This window comes from Zeus faber (genome assembly GCF_960531495.2).
Source record: "Zeus faber genome assembly, chromosome: 5".
NCBI classification, from domain to species: domain Eukaryota; kingdom Metazoa; phylum Chordata; class Actinopteri; order Zeiformes; family Zeidae; genus Zeus; species Zeus faber.
The window spans coordinates 8,544,548-8,569,767 of NC_137192.1; the positions used below are offsets into that span (position 1 = coordinate 8,544,548).

General features: G+C 44.2%; 3 protein-coding genes across 3 annotated transcripts; 2 read left to right on the forward strand and 1 right to left on the reverse strand.

The window, feature by feature from the left end:
- Positions 1-299: 299 nt before the first annotated feature.
- Positions 300-4,016, reverse strand: snai1a (snail family zinc finger 1a). The gene is made up of 3 exons (XM_080001244.1): positions 3,680-4,016; positions 2,646-3,194; positions 300-1,925 (listed from the first exon to the last, which is right to left on the reverse strand). Exons 1-3 carry the CDS (start codon positions 3,753-3,755, stop codon positions 1,729-1,731), a joined length of 822 nt encoding a protein of 273 aa, XP_079857370.1. The 5' UTR covers positions 3,756-4,016; the 3' UTR covers positions 300-1,728.
- A 1,852-nt stretch (positions 4,017-5,868) lies between these two features.
- On the forward strand, positions 5,869-8,965 carry tp53inp2a (tumor protein p53 inducible nuclear protein 2a). The gene is made up of 4 exons (XM_080000040.1): positions 5,869-6,047; positions 7,258-7,443; positions 7,654-7,768; positions 8,294-8,965. Exons 2-4 carry the CDS (start codon positions 7,332-7,334, stop codon positions 8,553-8,555), a joined length of 489 nt encoding a protein of 162 aa, XP_079856166.1. The 5' UTR covers positions 5,869-6,047; positions 7,258-7,331; the 3' UTR covers positions 8,556-8,965.
- An 8,642-nt stretch (positions 8,966-17,607) lies between these two features.
- cyld2 (cylindromatosis (turban tumor syndrome) 2) lies at positions 17,608-22,966 on the forward strand (the record flags this gene model as incomplete). The annotated part of the gene is made up of 11 exons (XM_080000436.1): positions 17,608-17,709; positions 17,805-17,973; positions 18,349-18,481; positions 18,673-18,780; positions 18,945-19,024; positions 19,702-19,765; positions 19,853-19,985; positions 20,105-20,213; positions 20,313-20,431; positions 21,122-21,326; positions 22,533-22,966. The coding sequence occupies 11 exons, from the start codon at positions 17,608-17,610 to the stop codon at positions 22,703-22,705; spliced, it is 1,395 nt and encodes a 464-aa protein (XP_079856562.1). The 3' UTR covers positions 22,706-22,966.
- Between the last annotated feature and the right edge of the window lie 2,254 nt (positions 22,967-25,220).

Genomic DNA, 25,220 nt, shown 5'->3' on the forward strand with positions numbered 1-25,220 from the left:
TGAGAACCAGCGGCAGGTGAACTCTCGGAGCAGGTGGAATTGGTTCACCTGCTCACCTGCGGTTCGGCTTCAATACACAACGGCCTATTGACGCGCCAGGCGTGAGCGTGACACGGAGGTGGTCATCAGTTGGAACAAAGAAATCTCCCGGTTAACCGTTAACAGACCACTGTATTCCAATGAAATAATAAAAAGTTTGAGCAAATAGTTAGCTACTGTATGACTAACAGAACTGAATATACTGTATTGTCCTCATCATGTTGCTCATTCCTCATTGTGAATGACCAAACGAGTTTTAATAAAACATAAATTACTTTTATTGGATGCAAATTCATCAGTTATGAAAGACAAATAAATGGAATTGAACACACAAGCATTGTATAAAAATTGAAGTAAGACACTTGTATCTTGACATTGCACTAAATCAAACAAACAAAAAAAACACCACCATAAAACAGTATGGGAGGATTAAAATTCATTTCTAGAAAGTCCTGATCATACACCCATGTCTCCACGGAGTAAACAATAATATTAATTTAAAAAAAAAAGGCATGTTCTTTGGTCCACAAGCCTACTTCCTTTTTTACTTACTAATTTCCGTTAATACTGCAACTGACACTTTTATTAAAAAAATAAAAATAAAAATAAAAATAAAAAAAATTACCGGACGAGGTAAAGAAGGCACACTTTGGTTTTGAATGTGAACACGGTTTCAGGAAAAATAAAATAAAATAAAATAAAAGCTATAATTGAGAAATATGGCTTTGGCAATCATTGCGAACATTGTGGTAACCCGGAAGTGTGAGATAGCTTACATTTGCCATATTCCACATTACTATATTTACGAGTGCAGTTTCCATGGAAAACGACAAAGACAACATGGCTTTTCCTCCATCGCTTATCTCTCTGAAGCTCATCGGATTAGAGTTAAGGTCCGAATGTGGTCAAAACATAAGCTTAAAAAAAAATAATAATAATAAAAAATCCCCTCCCAAAAAAAAAAAAAAAAAAGAATCGGCAAAAGACTCACTGACGCCATTCTTCTGTGATGACATGCGTTCCATGACCTAACAAGGGCGCTGGAAGTCACCTGCTATGAACCAGTGAAGGTCGTGTCTGCGGCACCTGTTGGCACCTTGTCCATCCGCACCACAGTACCATGGGACAGCTGTGTCACTTATGTGTGTGCATTTGTATGTGTGTGTGTGTGTGTGTGTGTGTGTGTGAGAGATTGATCCCGCCCCATGTACCCCTTCCTTCTGGGCAGCTGTGGTCTAGGGCCATGATCCTGATCCGGCCCGCACCAGGAGGAGAGACCCTAGAGAATATAACACCGACCAGCACCTCCAAGGAAGAACCTCGAGGGTTCTTCTGCGTATTTGGCCGTCGGAAAGGGTGTGTAAGAATATCCTGAAATGATTGTCCTTCCCAAAGAACAAGACGAAATGTGTATCTGTGAGCCTCTTCTGGATTTAGCGATAATGTTCGTTATGGGGGGGGGGGGGGGGGGGTTCAGACCAGGTCACGCGCGCGTTTGCCAGGCAGGTTGGTTATGTATGGGACCCCCCCTGCGCCTGCCAAAAAAAGCCCTTTGATAGGTCTTTCTCTCTCTGTCGCTCTCTCGCTCTCTCTCTCTCACGCTGTCTCCCTCTCTCCTTCCCTCCTCCTCTCCCTTCTGCCGCACCCCCCCCCCCGCCCCCCACACACCTCTCCAGCAAGTGCTCCTCCTCACCCCACAGTGGTGGAGGTGTTGGAGCAGCAGCCCGAGGAGCTGTGCTTCTGCAGCAGGGACATGCGGCTGAAGGTGCGGGAGCACACGGAGCACTGGTACTTCTTCACCTCGGCGTGGGTCTGCAGGTGGGCGCGCAGGTTGGAGCGGTCGGCGAACGCCCGGTTGCAGTGAGGGCAGGAGAAGGGGCGTTCACCTAGGAGGTGGTGGAGGAGGAGAAGGAGGTAAACAAAAGGGTCGGACACACGTCATTATGACTCGACTACGACTCCCTTTTGTCCCATCTCAGGATGTGACGGTGTCCCTTTAAATAGGTGGTGCTAACGATCGCACACACACACACACACACCCCCCCCCCCACACACACACACACCCCACCCACCCACACACCTACCCACGCAACGAACAACAGTCAGGCGTCTCCGGGTTTACAGGAGCGGAGCGTTAACACCTCAGAGGACCCCGTCTCGCAATGCAGTGGGAGGATAATGAGGAAGCGCACGCTCGGCGGGAAAGGGATCAGGGGCCTGAGCGAATTATCATGATTCAATCACCGCCAAATGAGATTAGCGCGACGGCAAGTTTGCGGCAGGTAGTAAGTCAGTGCTTGGGCCTTTCCCGAGCGTCCTTTGTCCCCCTTGGTCACAACTCCTGGCCCTATTCTGTCGTCTTTCCCAATGGCCCGTGATAAGATAAGCGGCGGTTGTTGCAAGAGCTTTTAACAAAAATGAGTGATCGATGAGCGTCTGATCCACAGAGGGGCTTCTCAATGTGATCATCCCCCCCCCCCCCCTCCTCCCCCCACCCCACACTGCCTTCTGAGCCTACAATGACTTTAGAGCTACTTAACAAACTACAGGCAAACCCAAAAAAGGCGATGTTGTATGACGCAAGAGGAAGGGAATCGCCGATTTACCTGTGTGGGTGCGGATGTGGCCGCGCAGCAGCCACGGCCTGGAGAAGGCCTTCCCGCAGGTGGTGCACACACAGGGCAGGGTGTGTGAGCGGATGTGCATCTTCAGGGCGCCCAGGCTGGTGTACTCTTTAGGGCAGTGCTTGCAGAGGAACGCCGGCCTGGCCACCGGGGACGGCACCCGCCTCTCCTCCTCCTCCTCCTCCTCCGCCTCCTCCTCCTCCTCCTCCCCCCGGGGGGAGACGTGGGCCTTGGAGCCCGTGCACTTCATCCGCTGGCGGGGGGCGTAGGCGCGCGGGGGCTCGGGGCTGGGGGGGTCCGAGGTGCGGCCCTCGTCCTCCTCTCCGCTGCTGCTGGCGCTGCTGCTGAGGCTGGAGGGGGAGCTGAGGTCCAGGGGCCCCGTGGTGGGAGAGGTCTCCGTGGGGGAGGCGGACAGGTAGAGGGCCGGCAGGGCGCTCAGGTCCCACACGAGGCCCGTTGTGAAGCAGGTGGCGGCCGACCAGTTGTCCCCCGACGTAAGCTCGGCGAGAGGGTACCTTTCCAGCAAGGTGTCTAAGGGAGAGGAAAAGCAAATGAAGGAACACCACAGGACCATTTAGTCAATTCAGTAATTGGATTAGTCAACACTTGACACATGCCGACCACTTTCTCCAGCTGTTTATCATTTTTTTAACGGAGATTTCATGTTCGAATGTCTGAGCTTTTTTCTGCCACTGGCAGAAGTTGCGTGGGCCGTTTCCTCCCACGTATTCACAAGGAGTTGGAACATGAATGGAGCTCTGTGTGGCTGCACAGTGGGAAAGTGAGTCTAACGGGCCCCAACTTGATCTGGGAGTTGTTTTGTATCTCTTCTGTGTCGATAGTCGCGCTGCGGCTGCGCATTGTCATAAATAACGAAAGAAAGAAAGAAATAAACAAGCAAATCCGAGGGGGGGAAACAGAACAGGTGGTTGTCTTTAAAGTGTTACGCAGTTATGCAAGGATGCCCGCGCTGTTTACACGAAAAGTTCTGTCTCGGGGTCCGGTTAAGTACTCACCATTGTGGTATTCCAGCTCACTGTAGTTGGGTTTTTGTTTGGCGAAATACTTCTTGACCAAGAAAGATCGAGGCATTTTGCTGTGAAATAACTTCACTGTGCGTGTTTCTGTCAAAAAAAAAAAAAAAGGAGGAAAAAAAGGAAGAAAAAAAAAATCCAATGTCCACGACGCAGGATTTCACACACACACATGCGCACGCATACCCCCCCCACACACACACACATACACACACACACACACACACACACACACACACACACACACACAAATAAAAGAAAAGGTCGCTCTTCGGGATCCTAAAAGAAAAGACGCACCATCCAAGTCGCTCCTTTCTGGTACCTGAGAAAGTGAGGGAGTGAGCGCTGCTCGGCTCCAGCCCTGACTCAGGCAGGGGGAGTGCTCGGACCCAGGGAAACACCCCACCTCCTAAAAAAAAAAAAAAAAAAGAGAGAGAGAGAAAACACACATGCCCCAAAGCCTTAATCCACCACCACCACCTTTAAAATGCATCCGCGGTGACAGTAATTATTTGCATCAAAGGGACCTACTGGGAAGACAAAGGGAGCTTCCCTGCCTCAGTCTTCGGGCGCTTGTCTTCAGCCTGTTGGGGGGGGGGAAGACTAAACTCTGGATGAGGGGAAAAAAAATACAATTAAATAACATATTTATTTGTCCATAATGAACTGTCGCGTGGCTCAACGTTTACAATCTCACCACCATTAAGTGGAGTTGAATTATACACATCTTGTGTTTGGCATATTTAAAACAATTTTAAAAGGAATATATCAAATAATAACTTTGCCGCGGAGGCCCTGTAATTTCCTTTGGAAACCCATGACACCACCAAGGTCAATTTAATTCTTGCCACACAGAGAGATGAGTGAAGATCAGACTTATTCCCATGCCTTCAGCATAAATCATCAACCTAAATTGATTTCGACGGTCACTAAAAAGGAAATCAATAACACCCACGGATACGACGTCCCTTCTATCACAGAGGAACGGCGCCATCCTCCGGACGGACGAACTTTTTGCACGTCGAGCCCGCAATTTATAATCTTAAACAGCAGGTGGCGCTAGGCTACTTGTTTTCAAGAAGAATGTTGTCACCTTTTAAATTATTTTAAATTATTAGAAGCGGAACACAAGCTCTTTGCATTTGATAAATGATCATATTTTTTATAGGCTCTTTATTAGAAGAAACGTTATTAGATTAAAATGTCGTTTGTAGTAATATCTATAGGTAAGAAAAATGTAAAATTTAGTTTTTTTTATATCTATCTATAGTTCTTTTTATATATTTACATTTATGTAAAGAGAAGTTTGCCATTGGCAATATAAAACCAAGTGAATAAATCGGATTGACTTTAAGTGGATTACAATAAAAAAAAGGCATTTTCAAAATAAATTGAAAACTATTCTAGATCAATGATAAAAGGACACAAATCTTTCCCCCAAAAAATCTTCACATGCGGGCAATACCAGGATAAATGTCACGCTATTTCTGGGTGGACATTTTGTGTAAATGAATGCACACTGCCATGTTTTTTTTTTTTTTGCCACATAATTCACTGAACGAATAAGAGAAAGGGAGAAAATAGATGAAAACCGAAGGCATCATTTAAATGTGCAAATACAATCGCAAGGGTGTCACTTTAAAGATATCGTTATTGTAATGCAGCGATTCACTTCAGGTTTATATCTCTTCGAGAATTAAGAATGAATGAATGAATTAATACCCCGATTATATGATGTATACTTAGAGTATAACCAGTTCTATAATTAAATAACTATATTTGCCCGTATATGTAGTTATAATAATCACAGCACTAAAAAAAAAAAAAAATCATAATTATTATAACAATACACTTTATGTTTAACCCCTTTGGACGATGCTGTTATTGGCAATTCTACCACAGCAAAATGGAAAGACAGAGTAACGTTGAATCTTTTATTTCTCCTTCTTTTTCCAAGTTTCTTTGGAAGAATCCATTTACAGTTTGTTAAACAAAAACAAAAAAAATCCGCCCAAAAAAACTCACGGTCAACAACGGTTTTCAAACTGAGTCAGCTGACCGCTCTCGCTGGACTCTGATTGGTGGATACTGTGCATACGGTAAGTGGGCGGGGCTAGATACAGCGAGTGGGCGGGGCTAGAGGCAGTGAGCAGCTGTATTCGAACGTCAAGGAGCGATCTGGTTGCACGCTGCACAATGGCTTCCTACGACTGGTAATAATCATAATCATAATCATAATACAATAAACTAATTTCAAAATCTTACCAAATTCGGAAGCACCTGGCTTTTACCTGAGACAACCAGAACGTCAACATGGTCTGCGGATTAATCTGAGTATCGGCCATCACAGGTAGGGTATGGTGCAGACCTTACGTTAACATCACTAATCACGGATGACATTATTCCACTTAATGTTGGGTAATATTGTCATTTTTATTATTGTTATTATTTTTATTATTATTATTATTATTATTATTGGGGGTTTTGTTGTTGTTGCTGTTGTTTTTTGTCTGCCGGTTATTTTTGTCCCATTGAGGAGATAGTCGTCGTCAATAATAATAATAATAATAATAATAATAATAATAATAATAATAACAATAATAATAATAATTATCATAATTATAATATAATAACATTATTAACGTTTCATCTGATGCTTGTTATAACACGTTGCCATGGGAAACGGTGCTGGTTGTTTTCCATTACATGGCCTATATTGTTCTTGCCTTTGTCTTTATTTTTAGTTAAAATGTTGTTTTATTTCTATGTGCCACTGGCATGGTCATTGGCAGTGTTCCATAATGGAGAAGGCTGTGGCAGGTCCAAATGCTGAGCAGATCCTGTGCATTGAATGAGCACTGTCCACTGAGCTTTTCTTCAGGATTAGAGCTTTGAGGTTTGAACAATGTTCTCCGAGACAGTTGTGTGTCAGTGGCTTTAAGGGAATGTATTTTGCTATCGCCTGAGCCCATCAAATGACAAATGACGACTTTCCGCAATCCACTGTCAGGGCTTTTGTCCCATTATTTGACAGACGCAAAACCTCCCATGTGATGATAAATGTAGTGTCATATCTCAGGCCATTGTATCAACGCAACCTTTCCCATGTAACTACACTGTATGATATTGTATATTGCAGCAGGATTTTGCCAAAGCCAAATAGCTTTTGTACTAACAAGATGTCTTGAGAGGCCGGTTGAGGCAGATAAGAGGCTCCTCCTCCGTGTCTTGAAAGCAGATGGAACCCATGGGGTGTGTTCGGGGAGGGGGTCAAAATGTATTCCAAGAAATATGATTGGCCCGTCATTGGTCACTCTAATCTGCTGGCTCAGGGTGCTTAGAATGTTAATGAGGTCAAATGGATGAATGGGTCTGCGAGCCATGTCCCCTAGTCCAAATCATGCAAAGCATGAAACTAGCAGGTGACAAGCAGGCAGAAAGGACCATGCATTGAATTTTCTCTTTTTCCATTCTGCCAATCAACAAATTGGGCTGTGATACGATTCATCGCTGAAAGATCTTCACTTCTTGCTAAGCCTAAACCTCCTTCTCTAAAACAGAGAGAAGACAGTACGGTGAGAACGAACGACCTCCTCGCCGCCGCCTTGCCAGATAAACTCCAGAGACGGCAGACATGTTCAAAACCATCACCCGCTTCCTTTTCGGGCGGGAGGAGGAGGAGACCGCTCAAACTCTCCGACCGGGGGAAGTGGTTGAAGAAGGGTGGCTTCTGGTTCACCATCAAGGTCGGTGCTGGAGCGGCGCTGGACTGTTTTTGACGTTCACTCTGAAAGGGTTAAAATGTATCATGTTGCTCAGCTGGGATCTGGTTTATAATTCATTCAATATTTTACCAGATATGAGTGATAACATCTTGTCCTTCTCTCCTTTCCTGTGAATATTACAGCTCTGTTTCACACTAATAACAGCCTTATGGTTGACCTGTGTTTCCACAGAGGCTGCCAATGAAGCTATTTCAGTGGGAGACCAGGACGTGGAGCTGGCAGGCATTACTGTTTCTAACGCTGCTATCAGTGAAGAACCTCATGGAAATGTAGAAGCTGACGTTAGGTGAGGGAGGCGAGCAACAGCAGGAAAACATAGACACATCTTCTGTCATATATTTATATTCCGAGAGTTGGAAGAGTGGGTCTGCAATGTGATATTACAGTGAAGGCAGACTCACATGTCTCAATTCAGAGATGTTTTTTTTGTGCAATAACCTTCTTGCAATAGTTATAATTAGTAGTAATGATTCATATTTATATTTATAATTCATACCTATATACCCATAACAATCATTTATCCTGTGCATAGTATTTATTAAAAATCTGTTTTCAATTGTTTTTATTTTTTGACTGTATATTTATGTTTATTGTATGTACAGTATATATATATATTTTTTATTGTTGTTTGTTTTTTACTACACTTTTTATTCTATCTTATTTAGATTTTTATTTCACATTTTATTATATCTGTTAAATTATTTTCTTAATTCTAATTACCGCCAAACCTCACCAGAACAAACTCGTATATGTAAATGTACCTGGCGAAATAAACTGATTCCGATTCAGATTGAATGTGTCTCTATTTAAGGGCGTCAGAGCCAGAGTCCTCGGCGGAGAGCGTCGGTGCCGCAGACCGAGTCACCCGCAGCGCTCTGCTCCGGAGGGGAGCTTTGGCCAAGGTCACGAAGGTGTCCCGCGTCCAGAAGGCTCGCTCCTGGGCGGATCGCCACCAGCTGACCCGCCAACGTCTCCAGCGGCAGAATGGCAGCCGCCAACGGAGCCGGCACCACAAGTCTCTCGCACGCATCAGCCGCCTGCACCAGCCGGAGAGTCGCGTCTTCAGCCGCTGAAGACATTGGCACGACGGGTTTTTAACATGAAAACCAGGTCGGACGAGACATGTAGCTTCATCCAAACAACAAACGTCTGCACTGTTTATTTACAGTCAACACCTGTCGATGATTTTGCAAGATTTTTTAGGCAGCTTAAAAAAAAATCACCTGTACTGTAATATAAGCTCAGAATTACGTTTTTGTATCAATTTTTTTTGTTTTATCCACGTTTGGTTGTATTTGTAGAGAGCCTTGCCTATGCAAAATAAACCCTCAAACATTTCATGAGAAAGTGGCATGAGTAATGTACTGTATCTGTAATGCATTATTTTCTGTACACACTCTCGTCTGGTCGATTGTAAGCGTTTTCTAACAGCAATAAAAATGAATAAACTTGAGGCATCAGTCAATTAATCCAGTCAGAACTGCATCAAAGTTTATGTTCCAACGTCAAACAGAATGATTTGTCCGTGAGATCTCATTGGTTGGAGGTTTATTGCAACTGCTGCATTCGATCATTAAAGCTGAGTGTGTGGAGTTGATGGAGAACCAGTGTTTTTGTGAGGCTGCGCCTGCTTTTATTTGTCAGTTTTCCAGGGTCAAACAAAAGCGTAACAAACATAAACATAAACAAACATAACCCTATTATGGTTCTTCCTGAGTAGCTGTAAAGAAGGAAAAAAAACAATGGACATTATGCCGGGAACAAACCTCAACAACAATGAAGCGCTGTTAAATTACAAGAGTTTTGATGGCTCACCTTCGTTGATTTTGGACGACAAACCAGCCAAGGACCGCGCCTTTGATTCAAAGAGAGGCCATGTGCGAGATGACACTGGTATAGTTTAAATCATAAAATGACCATGTATTTGCAGGATATTTGTTGCTAATCCATGCAGATACAAGCCATCTCCCAAATAGGATGCCTCTGAAACACAAAGTGTCCGGCAGTCCCCTTTCCAGCCAGCAAAAGCCTCTCATCAACAGAGGCCCGACAATGATCCCCTTCATGGATCCTTGTCGCATCCTAAACTAAACACGCTCATAACCACCTACCTTGCACCTGTCACCTGGGCAGTGGGTGTTACCGTTGCTCCGATACTGTACATTTTCTCGAATGTCTGGTATGCTCTAGACAATGCTTTCCTAATGGAAGCGGAACCCCTGTTCTATGGTAGTCACCTTGTCATCCTCCATTACGACGGCTTTTCATGTCTTCGAAAAGGGCGTGGTGGTGTCAGACCATGAGCGCTGCACTGAGCTCGGTCAGAAGGCGTTTCGGGGCGGGGTGCGAGCGTAGACGCCGCCATCGTTGCTGCCCTCTATCTGGGTGTCGTGCATCCGCAGATCTCAGGAATCGGTGCGTATGTATAATAAAGTTGTTCTGGCTTTCTTTTTCTTTTTCAGACTATTGCATACAGTGATATTAGATGACAGACGGCGCTCAATGACTGTGTTATTCTGTTGTTTACACAGGGTCAGCGTGATGATGGTCCATGACGTCTGCAAGAATGAAACCAGGGTGATTAATTTTCAGGAAACTGCACCCTTTGTCATGAGAGAGGATGTTTCGAAATACGTCTGATATAGAGGTGAAATCAAGTCTCAAAAGACAACATATATATTTACATATATTGCTATTTATATTGTTTACAAATGCCATTTTTGCGTCTTCATCCATCAGCCAGGTGTGCAAGTAGGGGTGCCACGCATGCTGAGAGGGTTACACCAAGCTCATAGTCTATATGGGAGGTAATGAAGCAAATATGGAAGTTTGAAATTCAAGGTTGCGGACTTTCTTGAACTTTTGTTTACAAGACTGATTTACACCAGAATGTCATGGGAGGATTTGTTGACCGGAGCGGCCGCTGTGGCCAGAGATGGCTTCGACAAGTCTCGCAGTCTGGGTGAGTCAGGCTGCTTTACTGTGTGTCCCACTTCCACTTCACAATCTAACGCTTTGCTCTGTTTTTTTTTTGTTGTGGCAATTTGACTGACCTGTCTCATCCCACAGCTGAGGCCATGTCTAAAGTGCAAGATGAGAACATACCAGGCAATTCAGGGATACCTTTTTGCCGGACAATCACAACCTTCTTCTGTTTTCGGCTGCTCCCGTTAGTGGTCGCCACAGTCGATCATCTGCCTCCAATACCTTTTGTTCTGTGCATCTTCCTCCCTTACACCAACCGCCTGCATGTCCTCCCTCACCACATCCATAAACCTTCTCTTTGGCCTTTCTCTTTTCCTCTTGCCTGGCAGCTCCACCCTCAGAATCCTTCTGCCAATGTAACTCTCATCTCTCCTACACACGTGTCCAAACCATCTCAATCTGGCCTCTCTCACTTTTCCACCAAACTGTCCAACCTGAGCTGTCCCTCTAATGTACTCATTCTTAATCCTGTCCATCCTTGTCACTCCCAATGAAAATCTCAACATCCTCAACTCTGCCACCTCCAGTTCAGCCACCTGCCTTTTTGTCAGTGCCACCACCTCTAAATTGTACAACATAGCTGGTCTCACTACCGTCCTGTCGACCTGACCCTTCACTATTCTGGGACCCTTCTGTCACAGATCACTCCGGACACTCTCCTCCACCCACCCCACCCTGCCTGTACTCTCTTCTTCACCTCTCTCCCGCACTCTCCGCTGCTTTGGATGGTCGATCCCAAGTACTTCAACTTATCCGCCTTCTCCACCTCCACTCCTTGCATTCTCACCTTTTCACCGCGCTCCCTCCCATTCAGGCACATGTATTTTGTCTTACTCCCGCTGACTTTCATTCCTCTTCTCTCTAATGCATGCCAACACTCCTCCTTTTTCAACTTCCACCGTTTTATCTTTAGCTCTTCTTTCACTCTCTTCCTCTTCTTGGCCTCCAGAGTCATCCTACAGACCACCATCCGATGCTGCCTAGCAACACACTCCCCTACCACCACTTTGCAGTCACCAATCTCTTTCAGGTTGCACCTCCTGCATAAGATGTAGGCCACCTGTGTGCACCCTCCTCCACTCTTGTATGTCATCCTGTCTTCCTCCCTCTTCTTGAAATACATATTCACAACAGCAAATTCCATCCTTTTGGCGAAATCCACCACCATCTGAACTTCCACATTCCTCTCCTTGACACCATACCTACCCATCACCTTCTCTCCACCAACATGTCCATTGAGATCTGCTCTAATGCCTCCTCTCTCTCCCTTGGGGATGCTCTCCACCACTACATCCAACTCATTAAAGAATTCTTCTTTTTCTTCCATCTCACACCCAACTTGGGGAGCATATGCACTGACCACATTCATTATCACCCCATCAATTTCAAGCTACATGCTTATCACTCTGTCTGACACTCTTGTCACCTCCAAAACACTCTTGACATATTTTTCCTTCAAGACTATCCCTACCCCATTTCTCCTGCCATCTTTTCCATGGTAGAACAGTTTGTACCCGGGTCCGATACGCCTGGCCTTACTCCCCTTCCACCTGGTCCCTTGTACACATAGTACATCTACCTTCCTTCTCACAATCATGTCAGCCAGCTCTCTCTCTCTTTACCCTTCATAGTGCCAACATTCAAAGTTCCTACTCTCAACTCTACTCTCCTACCCTTCTTCCTCTCCTGCTGTCTCCGGACACCCAATCGCACCTTCCTTCCTGGTGTCATTCTGAGAAGGAGCTAGTAATGGGATCAGACAACCTCATTGTGGCAGTGGCATGGTGCTTTAAAGACTGGTCGGTTGACATTATGGACCTTCACACTATTTAGATGTTGTTTATTTTCTTTTCTCGCACTTGATTGGTCATGATCTTGCAGCTCCTTGAGCAGGCCGATTGGAAGTGTAGTGTAGAGTCATTACACCTTCCGGCGTTCTCCTCAACAGCCACATGCTTGGCTACTCCTGGCCGAGCAGCACTCAGAAACCACTCCTTTCCCACCAAGTACTTGACCTCTGTAGTTCAAACTCAAGCCAATTAGCCACATGACCTTAACTTCATCTGGAATAGCCCTCAGACATCCCTTAGATTGCATTCGCATGCCAGGGAAGTCTGAAGCTACTAGCTGGTTTTTATGCCATGACCATTGAGCCATGGCTGTGATTTAGTCACATACTTTGTGATGCATTTAAATGATTTATTTATTTTAAGGCAACTGCTTCCAGAATCCAGCTAGGCAATAGGCCTCTGTCATCTCTCATGCCCACAATAGTGGTGCCACCTTGGCCTAAATGCGGGCCCTATGTGGCTCTAAGCAATTCAGATGTTCACAGTTTGTTTGTTTTTTGTTAATTGCTATGGTCAATTCAGTTGCAGGACTTGTGTTTTTGCCAGCACGTACTTGAAAAGGCAATCGTAAAATATTAATATGAAAACCAATGTATTTTTTTTTCTCACCCGTCATTTTATTTGCTCAAGGTTTGAATGGAAGCCCATCTCGGCAGCCCATCTCTGGGCAGACTACATCCCCAGATCCAACCAAATCGCCTGCTTATGGACAGGAAATTTAAAAAACCCTAACCCTCTTAAATCGGAACCATTAAATTATCACTGTACCATTTTTATTTCTTCATATGAGTAACGTCTTGTCTCTCTACATGTTTCACTTCCCAGACAAGGCTGCGCAGCGTCTATGTGAAAAGGGCCACAGTGTCCAAAGGCTAACGGTGCTCTCTGTGGTCCGGGGAATACAGAGGAACAGAGATTTAATTAAGGCCCCGGGAGTACCTGATTCTCTCATCACATAATTGGGCAACAATCATACATTTTCCTAGCATGTTTATGTGAAAGTTCTGTTATTTTTGTTCGTTTTTGTTAAATTTACAGCCATTGTCCAACAGAGGGCACTCTCGCCAGTTAATATATTGGTAACATTTGATGATTATGTAAACATTTTCTTCCTATACTGAACCTTTTCAGGATTGACAAGTTTGACTCTCGACACGTGGGGAGCGGGGACATCATAAAAAAGTTGACTGCAGGTCAGAGGACACTGCCCTACCATTCAACACCACCTTTGTCAGTTTTTTTGAGGTAATAGGGTGGGACCTTTTGGGGTTCGGGAGGCTAGAGCGGGCACAGGGTCACCAAAACTAGATAGTGAAAGATTGGGCGAAAAACATTGCCTGCTCCGACGAATCTTGGCTTCTGCCGCGATGTGCAGATGGTTGGATCGTAAAGCACATGAATCCCTTCTGTCTTATATTGTAGAGGGTGGTGGTGATGCTGGTGTAATGTTGTGGTGAGTGTTTTCTTTGCACACACTCTGCCCCTTAGTACCAACTGGGCATTGTTTAAATGCCACAGCCTGCCTGAGTATTGTATACCATATCTCTCTCTCTCTCTCTCTCTCTCTCTCTCTCTCTATCTCTCTCTCCCCCTCTCCCTCCCCCTCTCCCTCTCTCTCTGTGCATGCCTTCAGGGCCAGTCTACCATCTTTGAACGCGACTTCCAGTAGGATGACGCACCATGTCATGAAGCCACGTCACCTCATGCTGCTTCCTCCCTCACGACAATAACGTCATTGAAAACCCACTGGCCTACAGTCCCCAGAGCTGAGTCCGATCGAGCACCTTCGGGGTGTGGTGGAACGGGATGAATGTGCAGCTGACACATCTGCAGCAACTGTGCGACGCCGTGACGTCATCGTGGCGCAGACTCTAAGGAGCGTGTCCAGCACCTTCTTAAATCCACGCCACGGAGAATTCAGGCGCTTCTCGGAGCAACGGGGCCGGAGTATGTGTATATTAGGAATGTGGATGTGTTGCAAAACCATGTAGAATAGGGTGAGAGAGAGAGAGAGACCGCTAGGGGCTTCCGATCACCGTTTGAGAACCCTTGCTCTAAGTAACACCAGAGAACTTTCGCGCGGACAAAACGTGTCTTAAATAGTTATATAAGAAAATTTGAATTGTCACCAGAGATCTGAACACTGTATTTAGGAAACGTTGTATTCTAGAATAAAGCGTTTGCTCATTCTAAAAAAAAAAAAATCTTAAAATAAACTAGAGCTATTCGTTTATTAGTTAATTATGAGTTTACACACATATTTTACAAATTTTTAAGGGTAAATAATAATAATACGTTTTTTGTATTTTTTTTTTTTTAAGCAAATACAAGCAAAGTACGTGGGTCATTTAAAGTTCATTGCCAGTCGCTGAGGACCTGGTCGGAAGCTTCCTTTCTACCAGAGCAGTGCGCGGAGGGGCGGTGACGTCACAGCCTTTCTATATCAGCTGTGTTTCCACTTCCTCGTCTCGCACCTTGGAGCTGCCACCACGACCAAACACACTGTGAGTATCACCCTTTCCACGCACAGTGGCTAAAGCCGTCCAGGTAGAAAGTAGTGACAGCTCAGTTACTTAGTGTGTGTGTGTGTGTGTGTGTGTGTGTGTGTGTGTGTGTGTGTGTGTGTGTGTGTGTGTGTGTGTGTGTGTGTGATAGGGAGAGTGAGAGAGAGAGTGTGAGTGATGAATAAACATCTTGAATCTGAAGCCAAGGGTGAACTGAGTGGGTACAATATGCGCTGAGTAGGAGTTTTCATGCTCTGTGTTTTTATTTCTTTAAACGGTTTCATAAGTGTTTGTTAAATGTTATTTATGTTACTTTCCTAACTCTAGAGGGTTTTTTGTTTTTTTTTGTTTTGTTTCCTTATGTTAAATTGCCTCATTTGGCAGGTTCCAAAACTGGGACCCCCTGCGCTCTAGTGGTCCTGGAAGGAGTTGCAGTACAAAATTATTATATTTCATTATTATTATTTTTTGTATATTTCTTTTGCACAAAGAATATTTACTCAACTCCTACCAACTCGCAAATGCTTGTGAGTTAGTAGGCAGATAAAGTATTGAGTACTTTTCTGAGTGGGGGGCAATGGGGCATCAGCCAGAGCTCAGACTTCCAATGGGGCTTTGCCATAAACTTATAATAAGTAGACAACTTGGTATTAGTAGTCGACCCAAAATTAAAATGTGTCTTAATTAAACAGAGCACAATAAAATGATACCCCTGTAATACTTTTTCTTTAGGTCTCCTACTCTGTATATCCCGTTGTAATTGATAGGCTGTCGTGCCACGGAGTCCAATGGAGACCAAAGCCATCGGAATGGACAAGTTTTTCATCGTCACCCGGGGGAAAACGAGGAAGGGTTTCTCCAGAGGATGCATCGGCCGGGTGGAGAGCGAGACCCAGCAAGGAGAGTTGATGGGACTGCTGTACGGGGGCAGCGGAACCACCAACGCCGGCGGCCCCAAGAGTGGGGGGATGGTGAGGAGGGAGGACACCTACCCCCTGACGCGCCATCAGGCCCAGCTCCTGCTCTTCGTCTCCCCGTCCAGCAAACGCCTGGACCTGCTCTGCAACCCTCAGCTGTTCTCCGCCATCTGCGAGCTGGCGCAGGACGACCTGATGGTGGTGAAATACAAGAAGGGCCACCTGCCAGTGCTGGTGAAGAACTTGATGCAGATCGGGAGGAAGCAGAACCAGGAAAGCCTGCAGATGCTCGGCTTTGAGGTGGAGTTTGTTGTAAGTAGATGATGATGATGATGGTGATGGTACTCCTGTATTCCTGTCTATAACTGTATTCCTATCGCACGTTTCATAGGTAGGGGTGGCTCAAGGTTTGTAACAGAACAGGCACAAGTTAGTAGCCTACAATGGCAAGTAAAAGTGTTAAAAAGCAAGCAAAGTTATTTTTAAAACTCATAATTGAGATATGAGGAAAGGAAGAAGGGAGTAAATCTCAATAGTGAGTAAAAACTGTGTCCGGTATTTTCTTTTTGGGTGGGGCTGCAAAGAGACTGATGACCAGAGGGCTGGTGAGGTGAGGTTGTGTAAGAAGGCAGGAAATTCTAATGCTCACCTGTTCCAAATCGGCAATGGATAAATAAAAATAATATTTTAAAATCTGATACATCATTGGCTTGAAGTGTAAATGGCCGTGACAGACTATTCGAAAATGTGAAAACCGCATTCCAAAGGATGTTCCCGCTGGCTTTATTAAAAAATATTCAAGTTTCTCACCAGTTAGCCTACTCCTGTCCTAGGTATAACAGATACAACATGAAAAACTGATTCACGTTATTTTGAGGAAAGGATCCATGTATCTCACAGCAAATAAATATTGGAAAGAAATATATATAATTGTTTTTGTTTCTTTTTTTTTTTTTTTTTCATCTTTAAGGACTCTGAACCGAGTTTGTCGTCAAAGAAGTTGACTTCTCTGCCCCTGTTCAGCGCAGCCGATATCATTCAGGTGGTCCCCGCTTACGCCATCCCGTTTGGGCCTCATTGGAGAGGCAGCCAACCCGGGGGTCAGTACAAAACGCTGAAATAGAAGTTCATAGAAGGACACTGAAAATCAAAATCAAAATACACAAGTCTCAGCTCCTCTGTGGTATTGGTTAAATGCCCTTTTAAATCATTTTAATGTGTAACGGCAGCGTTGGGTTCAAAAATTCTGCACCGCCTCCTTTTGGGACCAGGCTTTACGTTCTCTACCAGCAGCAAATGCTTAAGGACTCCAGATTTTCATCAAGCACATGTGGCTCCTGCAGAGCAACAGATTAAGCGCTTGTGGGCTGAACTGGAAAAACCGGCCCCTGGCGCTCAGGAATGTAGAGCCATAGGCCAATCACATGGTTTGTCGCTTTGTGTTTGCATGCTCGTGTACCAGCTCCATCATCCAGTGACACGGATCAACTGGAGTTCAATCTGATGGCACGCTGTGTGTGTGTGTGTGTGTGTGTGTGTGTGTGTGTGTGTGTGTGTGTGTGTGTGTGTGTGTGTGTGTGTGTGTGTGTGTGTGTGTGTGTGTGTGTGTGTGTGTGTGTGTGTGTGTGTGTGTGTGTGTGTGTGTGTGTGCGCGCAAAATGTTTCATTTGACTTCCCAAACCATCCCATGTCGCTGCCTCCCTAGGTCTCAATAGGAAGGCGGTGACTCGCATCAGCTCCTTGCCGAACATGAGCCCCGGCAGGCCGGCGACCAAGACCACCCGCGCCGACCCCACCCCTGCCCCCGCTGGGCTCATCACTCCAGACTGCGGCTCGGCTAACGCCTGCCCGCCTTTAGATTTGGGTTCCATGGTGGAGGTGACGTCGAACACGGGGGTCACCGTCTACGGGGTCATCCGCTGGATGGGGCTCCTCGCGGGGAATCCATGCGACTGGGCTGGAATCGAACTGGTGATTGGCTGGGAGACACTTCTGTGGGTTTGGAATCCCTTGAGGTGTACCTTCACCAACCCCCCCCGTCCATCTCTCTCCTTTTTTCAAACCAGGAATATGAAGTCAGGGGCTGCTCTGACGGCAGCCATGCAGGACAGAGGTATTTCACCTGCAAAGCTGGCAGGGCTTTGTTTGTGCCTGTGACGAAGTGCAGCCCCGACCAGAGGTTCCTCTGCTCCTGCCCCGGAAAGGACGCTCTCAGACCCCCGGACCTGCCCCCAGGTCACACATACATTACATTACATCATGTCATTGTCAGATGCTTTTGTTCAAGGCCACTAATAATCAGTGCATTTTTATACATAGGTATACAGTATTAAACCAACTGTATGTCATAGTCACAGCCTAACATTCCCTAGAAACAAGTGTGTGTGTGTGTGTGTGTGTGTGTGTGTGTGTGTGTGTGTGTGTGTGTGTGTGTGTGTGTGTGTGTGTGTGTGTGTGTGTGTGTGTGTGTGTGTGTGTGTGTGTGTGTGTGTGTGTGTGTGCACGCGCAACGGCTAAATCAGGCCAGGTAGTAGTGACAATTCAGCTACTTATTGTGCATAATCGCTGGGTGCGTTGCAATGATGCGTTGTTTTTGGGCTTTTTTTTTAGCTCCCACGTTTGAGGAGTCTGAAGAGGATTTTCTGCCCGTCCCTGAATCCCAGGCCCCGTCGTTGCTGGTGGGCAGAATGCGGGGGATCCAGGGTCACTTCAACTCCTGCTACCTCGACGCCACACTCTTCAGGTAGAACTAGTCGTCTTGCCTCGGAGGGGGAATGCGATACTCCTGTTCCAGGACTGATGTCAAGTACGCTCGGGTCACGTGTGTCATGTGTGTGTCTGTAGGGAGGGGGTGTTATGTCAGACAACAAAACTGGTTATGTCTGACGACAGCTCGATAAAGCGATAACAGCTGATCTCTCTCTCTTTCATTAGTCTGTTCTGCTCGTCCATGACCCTGGATGGTATTTGCCACAAGCCAGCTGAGGTGGAGCAACCCATAACTCGAATTTTGAGGAAGGAAATTGTCAACCGTTTACGCAGGTAAACACGTTATCCTCAAGGCTGAGGATTGTCCATCATAGAGTTTGCAGAGGAATTTTATGGCATTTATGGCTTTATGGCATCTTACTTATTGGGTAGTTCACAGGATTTGGTTCCTGACAGTGCATTTTCTCGTTCACTAATAGCTGTTGTTCCCCCCTCAGACAAGGGTTTGTGCCCGCTGAGAGTGTGATGAATCTACGTAAACAGCTTGGCTGCAGTACTTTTCTGAAGGAGGAAAAAGGTAAGGACAGCACCAGCTTGTTTTAGTTGCGGTAGCTGCATAATGAATACAAAAATGGCACGTTTGAGATCTACATTTTTTTTTATTTTAAATTTTTCATTATTTAAATGTTTTTCAAATGGTATCAGAATTATTTTATTTTGCCAAGTATATTTGCACATACAAGAAAGTGACTTGGTGAGGTTGGTGCACACAAATGATAACACAATTTTACAATCCACCCACCCACACTCATCCTCCAACAGCACCCACCCCCATTGCACCATTGCTACACCTTTAGCTTATAGCGAGTATCTAAACAAGAATGAATATAAAGTGAAAATAAATAAATAAATAGATAGGGATGGGGGGCGGGGTGGGGTCGATTCATAGAGGTTAAAATCTTGCAGGCGTCCATTTCCTCGAGTCAGGTCAGCACAAGCTGCCACATGGCTTTTTGTGTTCTTTCTATTGTGAAACAATACATAAGGCCTTTAACTGGGTGGCTAAAAGTTGGGGGAAATGTTTCCATCCATTTAAGCAAGGACTGTATGGTTGTCTCAAAATACCCCTGAAAGAAAACCGAACATTGATTGCCAGAAATCTAATGTATATTTAAAAAAAAATAAAATAAAAAACATTTTTGGGTGTTTTTTTTTTTTTTTTTTTTTTTCTTCTTCCCTTTGCTCCTTGACCAGACCCTGAGGAGTTCATCACAGCCCTGCTGCAGAGGGTCTGTGACGAGCCGCTGCTCCAACTCAGGTCAGGACTCTAACCCCAAGCGGCATCGAGGCTTGTCTGTCCCGTTTACACTGTAACGTTGAGTTACCGATCGGCCATTTCTCGCAGATCCCGGCGGGAGACGTGTCAGGGGGCCTACACCTTCCAGATCATTCTAGAGAAGGAGCAGGTGGGGAAGGTGCCGACCGTACAGCAGCTGCTGGAAACCTCTTTCCTGTCATGCGACCTCAAGTTGGAAGAGGTGGGCGTTGTTTTTCTGCAGAGTTGCTGCCTTATGAAAAAGTAGAGCCGAGAAATACACTTTATGTGCATTCCTGTACGGTTAGTTAAGACCTGTAATGCCTGCATGATGGGCCGCAGATCCCGTTCTGTCTGATAGTGCAGATGCCCAGGTTTGGGAAGAAGTACAAGATGTTCCCCCACATCGTTCCCTCCACGGAACTGGACATCACCGATCTCCTACACAACTGTGAGAAACCACAGTCCGTACTGCGTTCAAACATTCTTTTGCCTCGTGAGTTGTTGTTTTGGTTTCTTGACACTTGTTGCATCACCCATTCCTCCGCAGCTCGCAGGGAATGCTTTATCTGTGGGCGTCTGGCCGAGCACGAGTGTCTCCAGTGTCTGACAGACTCCAAACTCCAGCCGGGGAGAATAAAACAGTACTGCACCGTCTGCAACACACAGGTAGACAGCGTGGTCCTTCCCGAGGCTTAGTCGCCTACATTCTGATTCAGATTTACGGATGGTTTACCAGTTAAGGCTCCTACAAAATAAAATGTATATATATTTTTTTTCTTTTTTAACTGTAGCTATGCTTGTAAAACGGCGCAAAAGAAAATCTGAATTTGTTTATTCCACCAGGTACATTTACATATACTAGGAATTATTTCTAGTATATGTAAAAGGTTTGTTGCATTGCAACAAATTTGCATTAAAAAAGCTTAACAGTCTGAAAAAAAAAAGACTCTAAAATGGAATAAAGTGTCAAAAACGAAATTATCAGATATATACAAATAGCAAGTAAATACAGGGGGTGCACACACACACACACAAACAGCAAAAAGGTTTCAATATGTATTTTTGGATATTGTCATATTTTTATGCTGCTGCTGTATAGCAGTTTATTTGTATTTCTCACATTAATCACACAATGAACAATTACATTTTTTTTTATTTTGGCAACCTTTTCAATATAGATTTTCATCTCTCTCCCTCCCTCTTTCATCCCTGTGTTTACTAGCCAAATAATGGGGTAGTTTGTTGAATAGGCCTGTTCTATCCAAATGCAGGAAAGGGTCATTATACAGTGTCGAATGAAATATTTTTTTCAAATATCTACCTCGACTGTAAACTTCTCTTATCCCTTCTGAAAAGGTGCACACCCACCCGTCACGGCAGAGCCACTGCCCCCTGGCTTTGGCGGCGCCAGTGGCGGTGCCGACCGATCAACCTGCGACCAGACACATGATGGAGCTGTTCGCCGTGCTGTGCATTCAGACCAGCCACTACGTGTCCTTCGTCAAATATGGCCCCAACCCCCGCTCCTGGCTTTTCTTTGACAGCATGGCAGACCGATGTGGTAAGATCATGTTTTCTCTTCACCTAAATCAGAATCTGTAATTTCTTAACTACTGATGCTGCTTTCACGCATGCACTGCAACCCTGAAATTATCTGGCCATTACCCGGAGGAGCTGTATGTGTGAACGCAAATGTCAGAATCCGTTGGATCGGACATTAAACAGACTTTACCCAGCTAGCACCCTTGTACAAGCGATTGAGTGGTATGTGTGAACAGAGCAGGTGATTGTCTGGAGAATTCACAGCGAGTGATTGGGTGTGTCACATGTTGCTGATGTCTCCATCATGCGACTGGCACATCTCCGGTGGCATCTTCGTGCATACATTATTTTCCTTTCCACTCTTGCATTTATATTGTGGAATGCGTCCAAATACATGGAGTATCAATGCAAAAAAAAAAAAGTCACAATTACTGATGAGCTTGTAGCTTCATCCGCCATCTTGGGTGTGCTGTAAACTCGGCAGCGTCATGCGTCATTGTATCAGGTTCTACCCAGGCTCCACCACTCGTCTACACCAAACTGAGTATTTCCAGTACATGTGAATGCCTCTGACACGGACAATCTCCCGTTGTGTACTACATGTGTGAAAGGGCAACTCCAGACAATGTTTGGACCTGATTATCGGACATTGTCCAGAGTTGATGTGTGTGTAAGCAGCTTGATCTTCACGCTCCTCAAGAGTGTTTCACGCAGTCCATAATTATATCCGGCAGTCTTATCACCCCCTAGTGGCCATCGCATGAACCGAGTCTGGGTTTTGCATCACAAAATGTCAGTGAAAATGGAGGTTATGTTTATTTTTTATTTATTTGGGGGAAAAAAAAAATTATGGAGTCTTTTTTTTTTTTTTTTCCTTGAACAGCGAGTAGTTTGATCAGCTGGACATTTACCATGTTCCGTGAATAAGTTTAAAACTCCCTTTATGTAGTGTTTGCAAAGTGCGGGTATGTCTGTCTGTCCTTCTGTCTGTCTTTCATAAAAAGATATTTATTGATAGTGGATATTGTGACATTAATGATGATGTCATTATTTTAAAATATGTAATTCCAGTTCCAAAGGATTGTTTTGGATTGTTCTGTCAGCTGGTTTTCCAAGACTTTTGTTTTCTGTGAAAGCAGCCTTGATAGTGAGAGATAGCGCCGCTCCCTGACGTCAAGTGCCTACTTTCTTATCTCTGACCGATGGGCTCCGCACGCCCTCTCAGGTGATGACCAGAGCGGCTACAACATTCCAGAGATCCGGGCCTGCCCCGAGCTGGGCGACTTCCTGGCTCGGCCGGAGGAGGACCTGTCCCGGGCCGACCCGTCGCAGGCCGGCGAGTCGGTGCGCCGGCTGCTGTGTGACTCCTACATGTTTTTCTACCAGAGCCCGTCGTGAGCTGAGGACACGGCGTTCCCACAACAGTGTCACAGTAACCCTCCGTCTCCGCATCCCCACGGCAAGGCGACATGTTGATAAGCTGGACTTGAAAAGTGCACCTTTTCTTTTTACAATAAACCAAAATCAATTTTGTTCTTGATCTTCATTCTCCTCAAGAGTGTTTCACGCAGTCCATAATTGTATCCGGCAGTCATTTAAGAGTCAAAGTGTAAGTGGGTGTGGGACTGTTGAAATGTAACAATTTGCACTCTTAAGCAATGCCACCACTCTCCTTTCCGTTTCTATATTGTGATTATTTATATATTGAATATTACCCCCACTGACAAAAGCAGAATCCTATTATTCTTGCCTTTTTACCCAATAATAAAAAAAACCCATAACTAAACTGGTCAGTTGTGTCAAAATTTGTGTAAAGCATACACAATTACTCCATAAGTTTAGGCTTGTCAGGGTATGATTACCGGATTGTAGTGCTATTTTATTTTTTATTTTTGATTTGATGTTTTTTTTTTTTTTATTATTAATTTGTTTTCTTTATTTGGTTACTAATTATTTTAAAAACAAAGTGCTGTCTGTAGGATTGCACTGTTAATATGGCGTGAGTCTGGTTGGAAATCCAAAACAATCCATTGGCCATTTCATATTGTTATAAGAAAAGTTAATGAGAAGATCTAAAAACACCAAATATTCCCAAATTGTGAATTTATGCTGGATTAGAAACAGTCCCCTTTTCAGTCGTCAGTGATTTCCAATCAGCCAGGGTTCAGTTTTGTGTTTGGCTTCCGGAACTCAAACCAACTTGGTGACAAAATGGAGTGAAACTGGAAAAAGGAAAAGCCCCACACCTCATAGCCCTTCACACACACACCGGCTCCCAGAGGGAAAACATGGCCTTCGCACAAAACCCTTGAAAAATACAGGGGTCACGCCCAAGGTTCGGTTTGCGGCTCAATTCAACAGCAACCTGATGGAGAAATGGAAGACTCAAAAGACTCAGGGCAGCAGAGAGTAAATCAGACCACGTGCTAAAAGTCCTCACAAGTTTACGGAACTCGGCTGAACCTCGATCAGCGTCTTAGGCGTGAAGCCATGAGTCCCCACAGCAACCAGCACGCCATGTGCTAGAGCGCCGCCTACTGGACACCACCCGTACTTCCGTTGACTGACCCAACAAAAAAATAATGATTGAATTTGTGGACGACTCCTTCTTTGGTTGACCAAACAGGAATTACCTGAAAGAATCATTCCGGCTGATAAAGGGTGTGGAAAAAACTAAAGCATTAAAGTATAGAATTGTGGCAGGAACTAGAAAGCAATAAATGACCAATAAAAACTGACTATCAGTACACACTACAATAGCCAGTAACTTGCATTGATGTCTATTATATGTATTGTATTTGCACCTGCAACAGTGCTCTGTTTATTAGGTTTATTACTAAAATGTATCCCCACGCGGATCTCGACTTTCAACAACAGCGTGTTGGGGGTTGAATCCTTTTGGATATGGAACGCCATTTAAGTCAATATAAAATGCATACATAAATATTCCTATGAAATAAATCCTCAAATAAATAAATGTAATATATAAATGTATACATGAGTAAATATAGTTCAGTAAATAAATACGTATTTTATTATTTTAAAGAGGACGCTTTTTTAAACACTTTTTATTCATGTGAGGGGACTTTTATTTAATTATTCCACATTTATTTATTTAAGGGGACTTTTATTTCATAGCGCCACTTTTATTGAAGAGGACTTTTATTTCATACTGCCACATTTATTTATTTCATGGCATTATGAAATAAAAGTCCCTTGGTATGAATAAATGTGGCATTATGAAACAAAAGTCCCCTGAAATTAATCAACATTGTCTTTTGAAAAAAGTCAATTTTAAAATGACAAACCATTTATTTATTGAACTATGTTTACTCATTTGTATATTTATATTCACATTTGTTTATTTATGTGTTTGTATATTTATCTATATATCTATTTATATATGTATTCATTGATGTATTTATTTATTCAACGCTGACTTAAACGGCGTTCCATGCTAGTATGCAGAGACTACGTGGTGAGGTTGTGCCGTGCCCGTAAAGTGATGTTAGATGTGAATAATGATCAAATTAAAGTGATGTTAGATGTGAATAATGATTAAATTAAAGTGATGTTAGAGGTGGATAATGATCAAATTAAAGTGATGTTAGATGTGAATTTATGATCAAATTAAAGTCATGTTAGATGTGAATAATGATCAAATTAAAGTCATGTTATATGTGAATAATGATCAAATTTAAGTCATGTTAGATGTGGATAATGATCATATTAAAGTGATGTGAGATGTGGATATTGATCAAATTAAAGTCATGTTAGATGTGAATAATGATCAAATTTAAGTCATGATAGATGTGGATAATGATCAAATTAAAGTGATGTGAGATGTGGATATTGATCAAATTAAAGTCATGTTAGATGTGGATAATGATCAAATTAAAGTGATGTGAGATGT

Excerpts from the sequence above, each read along its gene's own strand:
- tp53inp2a (XM_080000040.1), top strand. The coding sequence starts at position 7,332 with ATGTTCAAAACCATCACCCGCTTCCTTTTCGGGCGGGAGGAGGAGGAG. Across the intron at positions 7,444-7,653 it reads GCTTCTGGTTCACCATCAAG|AGGCTGCCAATGAAGCTATT; the intron begins GTCGGTGCTGGA and ends GTGTTTCCACAG. Across the intron at positions 7,769-8,293 it reads AATGTAGAAGCTGACGTTAG|GGCGTCAGAGCCAGAGTCCT; the intron begins GTGAGGGAGGCG and ends TCTCTATTTAAG.
- snai1a (XM_080001244.1), bottom strand. The coding sequence starts at position 3,755 with ATGCCTCGATCTTTCTTGGTCAAGAAGTATTTCGCCAAACAAAAACCC. Across the intron at positions 3,195-3,679 it reads TGAGCTGGAATACCACAATG|ACACCTTGCTGGAAAGGTAC; the intron begins GTGAGTACTTAA and ends CCTCTCCCTTAG. Across the intron at positions 1,926-2,645 it reads CCACATCCGCACCCACACAG|GTGAACGCCCCTTCTCCTGC; the intron begins GTAAATCGGCGA and ends ACCACCTCCTAG.